The 10,207-nt window shown below is 41.9% G+C and overlaps 1 protein-coding gene across 1 annotated transcript; it reads left to right on the plus strand.

Annotated features, from left to right (window-relative positions):
* Positions 1–42: 42 nt before the first annotated feature.
* AHSA1 (activator of HSP90 ATPase activity 1) lies at positions 43–9,377 on the plus strand. The gene is made up of 9 exons (XM_044662112.1): positions 43–218; positions 2,267–2,457; positions 3,851–3,933; positions 4,576–4,693; positions 5,392–5,480; positions 6,865–6,993; positions 8,004–8,105; positions 8,491–8,542; positions 8,841–9,377. The coding sequence occupies exons 1-9, from the start codon at positions 139–141 to the stop codon at positions 9,011–9,013; spliced, it is 1,017 nt and encodes a 338-aa protein (XP_044518047.1). The 5' UTR covers positions 43–138; the 3' UTR covers positions 9,014–9,377.
* The last annotated feature ends 830 nt before the right edge of the window (positions 9,378–10,207 follow it).

Genomic DNA, 10,207 nt, shown 5'->3' on the forward strand with positions numbered 1-10,207 from the left:
CGGGGTGGGGGGGTGGGGGGAAGGTGGAAGGAAAAGCGAGCCGGGAGGCGCTACGCCCGCTTCTAGTAATTTCCAGGCGCTGCCGGCGGCTGGGGCCGGGGCCGTGCGGGAGCCTGCGGCAGCGGAATCCGAGACCAGATGGCCAAGTGGGGTGAGGGTGACCCACGCTGGATCGTGGAGGAGCGAGCAGACGCCACTAACGTCAATAACTGGCACTGGTAAGCGGAGAGAAGGAGAGCCAGCCGGGATCGGGGCCGGCATTGGGGCCTGGGCTCGGGTTGGCCCCGGAGCAGAGCTTCGCATGGTGTTTCCATTTCTTGCGGAGCTAGGGGGCTGGGGACGAGAGGGAGGAAAAAGAAGAGGAGAAGGAAGGTGTCCGCTGGGCAAAGCGTGCGTCCCTGGAGAAAGTGCCCTCCTGGCCCCAGGTAAATCCCGATCCTCCTATAGAAAGCTGGGATCCGACAGCTCTGGCCCGCTTTTATCCCCTAGGGCTTGCAGGGCCGAGTTTCGGGGGACGCACGTTTTCCTCCCCGCACGTGTTGGGAAGGCGCAAACCTAAGTGTCTCGGAGAATGAGAATGGAATCCATCGGAACGAAAACCCTGAGGAATTATGGCGAGAAGGGTGGGGGAGGTATCAACGTGGGGGGGGGGCGGGGGGGGGGGGTCCTCGGTTCTGTAGTTTCCCCCGCCCCTGCCGCACAAAAGGATCAGAAAGTCCATTGCGGAAGGAGGCGGGCTATTGCTGCTGGACAGGGCAGACTTTGGTGGTAGAAAACTGGTCCGAATCCTTTGCTAGGTAACCAGTGGTCTCAGGGTGATACAGCTTCTTAGTTTTTGTTGTAGCTCCTTCTCCTTCCCAGGCCTAGCTCAAATGTCATTTCCTTCAGGCTGCCTTAACTCTTCTCCACTCCCTTTGTCACCCCCTACCCCAACATACTCACACCACTCCCTCTAAAAAGAGACTTTAAATGCTATCTTCCCTCCTCTGAATTCTTTGTGTCTCTGTCCAAGTATTTACACCACTTTGTGCTTTGTTTTAGTTATTTGTGGATATGTCTTATTGAATAGGTGAGGCAGCTTTCCTTGTATTCCCACTACAGCACCTACTGCTATGTAGATGCTGAAATACTTGTTGAATGCATGCGTTTTTCATTTTATTTTTTAACTGAAGTGTGTTTATAGTCCCTCCTTTTACAGATGATGGAATGGATTTTTCCCTCTCAAATTGGCAGTTCTTTGACATGTAGGTGAGAGAAATGTACTACCTTGAAGCTCTATGCAAGAAGCATTAGCTGTATTACCTCTATATTCTATAGTCCTTTTACTTTGAAAGCCAGTGAACAAGTTGCTTTTTTTAGAACATCCCATAGCCTCCTGCAACAGTAATATAAACTCAAATTAAAATAAAACTCATGGTGACTTTGAAAACCATAAGTTGACATTATATTATACTGTATTTTTATTTTGTTAAGTATTTCCAAATTACATTTTAATCTGGTTCAAGGTGCATTAGGGTGTGTTGTGGACTTCTGAGTTTGACACTTCTTATTAATTTATATTGAGTACAGACTAGTTCAGGCTTTGAATTAATCAATTCACTTTATTACATCCTGTAGCAATAAATTGTACTTATAATTCTAGTTAATGTAAATAGATGTTTTATAAATTCCTACCCTTGATCATGAGGGGAACCAGTGCTAGGTTATTCGTATCAGAACACATGACCTATTATAGATAATAAATAGCATCTTTGAAGATGAGAGTATTTAGTGGTATGAGCACTTCACTTTGAATCAGGAAAGATCTGGGGTTATTGGAATCCCATGCCTTAGTATTTTTTAGCTGGGTGATTTTGATAAGTGATTTAAATTCTCTGAACCTTTGTTTATCATCTGCAAAATTGGGGTAATGTATCTACTTCAGAGTTTTTAGTATCAAATGATAATGTATGCAAATCACTTTGCAGAACTTGAAGTACTGCATAAGTGACTTCTTATAATTTTTAAAGGATGGCACATTTTGTTCTATACAGGAACTATCAAAATATTGACCACCTCACTTCCTTCTTTTTCTTCTCCCTTCTGAAAGCAACATACAGTTATATATTTTTTGTGCATTTTTACCCTGCCATCTCTTCCACAGGATAGAGGAGTCTCACTCAGTAGGTGCTGCTCCCAACCTTGATCAAGAGCCTTTTCCAGAGTGTGGATTGATTATAAACATTTGCTGTGGAAAGAGTTCAGTGGTTATGTTTCTCCTTTTTAGGACTGAGAGGGATGCTTCAAACTGGTCCACTGATAAGCTGAAGTCCCTGCTTCTGGCAGTCCAAGTGAAAAGTGAAGAGGGTAACTGTGAGGTGACAGAAGTGAGCAAGCTTGATGGAGAGGCATCAATCAATAATCGTAAAGGCAAACTCATCTTTTTCTATGAGTGGACTATCAAACTGAACTGGACAGGTGAGGACTTGTTAACTTTCTGGTAGGATAAATATATACACATTTCACATTGAATGATAGTGACTCCAACACCTGGCAGAGTACTCTGTGCATAGTTGCCACTTGGTAAATATTTGTTAAATTGTCATTTGAGAGCTGTTTGTGACAAGCTAAAACCATCTTTGTGAGAAAGGAACACGTGCTGCCTTGAAGCTTTGTGCAAGGAGAATTAATCCTACATTATAGAACCTCTTTTACTTTGTCAGTGAGTGAATAAATTTTTTGTTGTTTTTTTTAGACCATCCCTCAGATTTCCTTCAAGCAATTAAGTAATCTGCCTCTAAAATCAATATAGAACATTTCACTTATATTAATTACTCCTAGTCTCTAGGAAAAACTTTATTTCTAGTCAAGGTCTTCACTTATATACTTATATTTACTTCTATTTCTCCACCATGGTGCCATCAATATATATATATTTTTAAACCCCTTTCTGTCTTGGGATCAGCTTTAAGGCAGAAGAGCAGTAAGAGCTATCTAAGTAACTGGGGTTGACTTGCCTAGGTCACACAGCTAGGAAGTGTCTGAGGACAGATTTGAACCCAGTTCCTCCCAACTACAGGCCTGGCACTGTTATGATAAAAAACGATAAAGACTGATATTATAAGAGAAATTAATATTTTAATTGCCATGCTGATAGAGATAAGTCGACCACGTGCCTGTAAGAAATCTATTCAAATGGCGCCTCCCTGATTTTCTTCCAAAACCAGAAACCCATTGGATCACGGGGAATGTCCCCATGTGTCCACAGGAAGTTTGTAAGATACTTTTAAATGGCACCTCCCTGAATTCCAAACACACAGCACGCTCTACTGTGCTACCTAGCTTACTCTCCCTTAGTATTTTTCTTAAAAGATATTCATTTGTATTTATACTCTGGAATTGGATCCCTGAGCCCTCTTTTGTGATAGCTTAGGGAAAGAACTCTAGTAGAGAAGCAACAAGGCATAATGAATATAGAGCTATCCTTGAAATCAGGAAGACCTGGTTCAAGTCTTGCCTTTGACATGCTGAGTCTTTGAATGTGGGAAAGTCACAACTTGAGTGCCTTAGGTAACTCTCTAAGCCAATTAAAGCAGAGCTGATGTAGGTTTGCTTTATTAAAAGGGAGTTTCCTCAACAGTTTCCTAATGAAATCAAAAGTCTAAATAAAATTTAATAGTTAAATGTCTCAGGTAAAAGTGGGAACACAAGAAGGTCCCTGTCCCAAGTTGGGAACCGAGCAAAATAATCCATAAAATCTCAGATCTTGTTCTCATTGATAGTAACTAGAGTTAACAGGGTCCATGGGTGGCAGAAGCCCCTGCTTCAGAAAGAAACAAAAGAGTCTGACAAAACAAAATCTTGTTGGCAGGTACGTCTAAGTCAGGAGTGAAATACAAGGGACATGTGGAGATCCCCAACTTATCAGATGAAAATGACGTCAATGAAGTGGAGGTTTGCATTTCTTGATCCTTCATCTCTCAGGCTTCCTTCTTTCCTTCATTCCTCCTTCCCTCCTTTTTTCTTTCTCCCTCCTTTCTTTCCCTCCCAACTTCCTTCCTCCCTCCCCCTCTGCTTTCCTTTCTTCCTGTTAGAATTATTAAGATTATATAATTATATATATAATTATAACATATAATTATATATATAGCATTATATATTATATAATATAATATATAATTATAATAATTCCTGTTAGAATAATTAAGATGAATACAGAATTGGGCTATACATTCAGAACCTCTTTCTACCACATGACCATTTCTAAAGACTTATAATCAATTAAGATCTTACAAAGCTTAGGCTTAATCATATTTTAGATTCTTTTCACATCCTACCCCACTGAATTAATCTTATTCACCCAAAGACTTTTGGTTTCTAAAGCTGTCCACCATACTCTTGACAGAAAAAGACCTTTGAAGGAGTATTTCAGATAGGTCTTGTATGTGAGGCAAGGTATCGAATCCTTGTATACATGTTTCCTTAGAAAATGTGGTCTGTAACCATGTAACTGCTTAACTTCTGTATCTAGCACCAAAGGTAAGAGGGTTTTTGCTTAAGCCTCTCGGGTCTTTTACAGTCTGGTTTTCCACTCAGGTTAGTGTGAGCCTTGCCAAAGATGAGCCTGACACAACTCTGTTGGCCTTAATGAAGCAAGAAGGTGTGACAAAGATCCGAGGCGCAGTGGAAACTTATATCAGGACTCTTAAAACAGGTATGGCCTTGGGACAGTCCACTGTGTCTCTTGTTTTGTTTGGGGACTGAGAAGAACTAAGAGCCCTTTGCTCATTGGAATCCAAAGGTGGGGAAGAGTTTGGTCTGTCTCAGGCCTGATGTCTTTTTAGGGCCAGGGAGAGAGGAGATCCAGAGATGTGCCGTCCCCCCACCCCCCCATCTTAGTATGTTAGGGTAAATGAGGTGCTTCTTAATGTTTCTGGGCTGGGTGTTAGCTTAGCATCTCTGTAAATTAGTCGTGAAATTGATGGCTTTCTGGATACTTTCCATACCAGACTACATGTACTTTTGTAGAAAACTAAGCTACAAAACACTATAGGCAATTCAAATGTATTTCGTACTTAGGAACTGTGTTTGTTTAAAACAAGTACAGTTTGACACACTACATTGTACAACCCATAGACCCCAGGAGAGATTAAAATCGAGATTAATTTTATCCTCCTTTTCAGCTATATATAAAGGGGCACTTTATGCTGCGTATCCTTATTTGCTTCTATGAAAATCATTTTAGTTATTTGGTCTGTAAATATGTTGGCTGGGTTATAAGGGATTTCAGATTCCTGTATTTGCAATTGATGTCTGTTCAGATAATTTTTCTGTTCTTTAAAGGATTAGTTCCTTCTATAGTATCTTAACCTGCCAGGAAGTAACCCTGTGGCTGTGATTTTGTTGTTACAGAATTCACGCAGGGCATGATCTTACCTACTCTGAATGGCGAGGTGGTAGATCCAGCACCCCAGCTGCCAGCAAAAGTTGAGGAGTCCAAAGTAAGTGGCACTTTCACTATATGGTAACACTAGAGAGCAAGCCATTGGAATAAAGGGTATTAAGAATTGGGCAGCTGGGTGGCTCAGTGGTTTGAGAGCCAGGCCTAGAGATGGGAGGGCCTAGGTCAGTGTTGGCAAAGGCATGGCACATGTGCAGAGCCCCCAAGGGGAGCTGCTCCCTTCTCCATCTTCCCAGCACCTGAGGACATTTTTTTTTGCATGCCCCACCCCTCTGTCTAGCCACCCAAAGCCAGCACTTCCTTCCTTCTCGCTCTCAGGTAATATTGGGGGGAGGCGGGGTGCAGCTCACAGGCAGCTTGAAGTTGTAGTTTGGGCACTTGAACTTGAAAACCTTCAGACACTTCTTAGCTGTGTGACCCTGACCACTTAGCCTCCATTGCCTAGCCTTTACCATTCTTCTGTTTTGGAACCAATACTTAATATTGATTCTAAGGTGGAAAGTAAGGGTTTAAAAAATGAAAAAAAAAAAAAAAGAATTAGGCAGCTACTTGGCTCCCTCTAAAAGGAAGACTTGTATCTTAAATGAATAAAAATAAACATATAGGTATGTTGTCTCTCTTTTCCCCTTCGCTGCAAATCCAAAGCGTTTACAAAGTAGAAGTAACTTAAGATTTGAACAGCCTCAATTAGCCTTATTTTACAGGTTTTCATCTGAAACTCACCAGGGACCTACTTCAAAAAAAGTACCTGGTCCTGGATTTCATTCAGCAGCAGTTGTGTTGGCACAAACTTAAACATCATAGCCTCCTCTTGTGCATCTCTTCAATAGAGTCCTTAATCTGTATGTGGTCACTAGATACCTCTGTGACGCCTTATCTTCAGGTTATCTAATGGTGTGACTATTGTCCCTTCCCACCAAAAAAACAGACTTTTGATCCCAGCCTCATGCATTTAGTCATTATGTTCTGGGACAGTATGTTGGGATGGCCTGAAGAATATAATTCTAAGCATTATAGGTAGAAAAGATGTGTTTGTTTGAAAACACAAAGCCTTACCTAAGAGTAGCAATACTTTGAGAACGTCTGCTTCCCGGGAAGGTACCTGATAATTGTAATCCTCCTCTATCTTATTTCCTTGATTGTGCTTTTCTTTAAGGTTAGTAGATTCTCCTTCACATAGAATGATCAACTTTGGGGATGTAGGAGGTCTATTAGGTCTTTTCCTGAAGTATGCATTGGGACAGAATGGGAAAATTATCAGACTTGGCTCTGATATGCATTAGTCTCCATGTGTTACTTTAAAATAGGAATGTTATTACTTCTCACTACCTGCCCCACAAGGTTATGTGGGAAACTTTAAAGGATTAATCTATAAGTGTGAGACGATGATTTTGCCCTAATTGACAACTGGCACCATTCAACAGGTCAAAACTGGTACTTTTGCAAGTCAGCCTAAGTCTGTTGGTGTCAAAATTCCTACCTGCAAGATCATTCTGAAGGATACTTTCTTAACATCACCAGAGGAACTCTTTAGGGTATTTGTCACCCAAGAGGTAAGTGTGTGAACATGGAATCTCTTATGCCTAGGTCTTGCATTTGCTTTCCTAAGGGATTTACAGTATCTAGAGAAACACTGCTGTTCCCTGTTATTTCATTAGCCTAGTTACTTGCCCAAATGGTAGGCCCTAAGGCAAAGGGTTCATGAAGCTTATTGAAATTTAGTGTTTCCTTCAGTTATTCATTTTTTTTTTAATGCCATTCTGAGGGATCCATAGACTTCACCACACTGCCAAAGGAATCCATGAAACAAAAACGGTTAAGGACCTCTGCACTAAGTGATACAACATATTGCACCACTTGAAGATGAGTTAATGAATTTGGCTAAACAATTCTCTTTTTATTTACTACTTCTTCTCCATATGCCCACTGATAGTTGAGAGTTTTCCCCCTGAAGTGATATTAAATAATTCTTCTTTTGAATGATGTCAGGAACCCAGAAAGGAATCCTAAACATAAGATAAACCTGACCCTTAATCCATTTGATAAGAATGATCTATTGCAAGTCTAAATAGAACTAGGTAAACCATAACTAGTTATTTGAAGGACTGAAACGGGGATTAAAGAGTGCGCCTGGGGGCAGCTAAGAGACTCGGTAGATAAGAGAGCCAGGCCTAGAGACCCTGGGTTCAAATTTGGCCTCATATACTTCCTGCCTGTGTGACCCTGGGCAAGTCACCCCCATTGCCTACCCCTTACCCCTCTTCTGCCTTGGAACAGATACTTTAATATTGGCTCTAAGATGGAAGGTAAGGGTTTTTTAAAAAGTGAATCTGTTTTGCTGTCTGAATGTGCCTCCTAGATCTTATTCACAGGATGTAGAAGATATGACTGGCCAGCTTCAGGTCTGGGAACTTAGATGTAATTATGGGCATGTGGCTGCACTCACTTTTAAATAAACTAGCTTAACTCTAAGAACTGCATGAGGCAAAGAATGCTGCTGATAGAATAAACACAAGGGCTTAGCCCAGGCACTCCTACTCACCCTCTCCTCTTGTCCTTGCAGATGGTTCAGGCCTTTACCCATGCTTCTGCTGTGTTAGAAGCAGATAAAGGTGGAAAGTTCCAGCTGCTTGATGGCAACGTCACCGGGGAATTCTTAGATCTGGTGAGTGATCCCTGGGCCTGGACCTCATTCCACGAGCTTCCCCATTAGAAGAACATTGCTTTTTTCTGACCTCTGTAGCTAGGGTTGGGTCCTTTAACTTCTTGTTACAATTTAAACTACATTCTTCTAAAGAATGGCTTAAGTTTGTATCATGATCAAGATTCAGATACAAGAAAAATGTAGCCAGCGGTAGGAAAACTACAAGCAGCAAAGCTTGTCGTAAAAGTGAACATGTGAGAGAACATTTGTTCTCTCAACAGCCGAATTTCTTGGATGAGGCTGTATGTCTTCAGCTTCTGTTAGGGAGGACAGGACAAGAAGGAGGAGGAGGGAGGCTAATTCAGGAGGCAAATCTTGACCAGACTAGCTTCTTTTTCCCCTATAGGTCCCTGAAAACAAGATAGTGATGAAATGGAGGTTTAAATCTTGGCCTGAGGGTAAGTATTCCTTCTCTTATTCTTTCTGTCCCTAAGCTAAGCAATGAGATTGGGATCTGCTAAGACCAGAAGTGGGTTCTGGGAGTCCCTGAGATAGTAACATTCTCAGGTCAGGTCTGGGACAAGTTTGTATTCAGGCATTTCCCACATAGACTGCAGTTCATTCCCACTAGAAGAATTCCCAGGCTGGAAAGCACACGTGGCTCTGTTAAGGAAGAAGGATTAGAGGACGTTTCCTTTGAATGCGATTTCAGAGGGGGAAGTTGGAGATCCTCACGATCATTTGACTCCTCCCCAGGTCACTTTGCCACCATCACCTTGACCTTTATTGACAAAGATGGAGAGACAGAGCTTCTCATGGAGGGCAAAGGCATCCCGTCACCGGAGGAAGAGCGGACAAGACAGGGCTGGCAGCGGTACTATTTTGAGAGCATCAAACAGACCTTTGGCTATGGCGCACGCTTATTCTAATGTTAACTTCTACAGGGCCACGGTCCACCCGGCAGCTCAGTCCAGCTCTCTACTGTCCTGCAGCTGTGACTGGCAGGATTGCACCATCCCAACCACTACTGTGGGGCTTGTGCCCCCTCCCCATTCATATACCGAGGGTTTGTGCATGTTTTCTGCTGGGTGGGATCAGACAGTGAATTCTCTTTTATGTGTACATACGCTAAATAAACATAACTTAAAAAAAAACCCACACGCACACACGGAAGCAGTGTCCATAATCTAATGAAGAATCACTGTAGAGAGCTGGTTTTCTTTGGATTTGGGATGAAGGAAAGTAAGATAAGACTTTGTTTCTGATTATAAATGCCATCCACGTTTCATCAAATAGTCTGGAGAAGGTGTGATGTTTGGGTTTGGAAAGAGACTGTCTCCAACAAGCCAAATAATCACCCTTTTGTTTCCTTAAAAGAGCTCTGGGCCCAACATTTGAATATAAGAAGGGCATAGAAGGGCAGCTAGGTGGCTCAGAGGATTGACAACTAAGCCTAGAGTTGGGGAGTCCTGGGTTCAAATCTGGCCTCAGCTATTTCCCAGTTCTGTGGCCCTGAGCAAGTCACTTAACTCTCCAGGGCCTAGCCCTTACCACCCTTCTGCTTTGGAACCAATACACAGTATTAAAAACCTCACAGGGTTTTTATAATAAAAAAGAATCACAGTGTTAGGAGTATAAAGGCTCAGGCTATCAACAAATGATATACTTCAATTCACAATAGAGTGGCAAAGTTGGGCCCAATTCCAACTGATCATAGCCCACTGTCCTTTATACTATACTATTCTGCCTTGAGATTACTTTTAGAGGGGAACTAGATACTGAATTCTTTCCTTTTCTCTCTGTAAGCATTTGATTGCAAATCTAAGTTCCATTTTCAGTGATGTTTAAGAGTAAAAATTTCCCCCCACTCTGTGGAATGGGGAATACATAGAAGTTGATTAATCACCACTAGGAAATGTAAACCCTTCAAGAGCAGTAACTACATTTTTTTGGCCTTTGTATCCAACTCGGCATTTGGTATTTATTGTGCTCTGAAAAGAGAAATGGGATTTTTCTTTTTAAACCCTTACCTTCTGTTTTAAAATCAATAAAAAGCATTTGGTTCTAAGAGAGTAGTAAGGACTAGGCAATTGAGATTGTGATTGCCCAGGATCCTGCACCTA

Source organism: Gracilinanus agilis, chromosome 2, assembly GCF_016433145.1.
Source record: "Gracilinanus agilis isolate LMUSP501 chromosome 2, AgileGrace, whole genome shotgun sequence".
NCBI lineage: Eukaryota > Metazoa > Chordata > Mammalia > Didelphimorphia > Didelphidae > Gracilinanus > Gracilinanus agilis.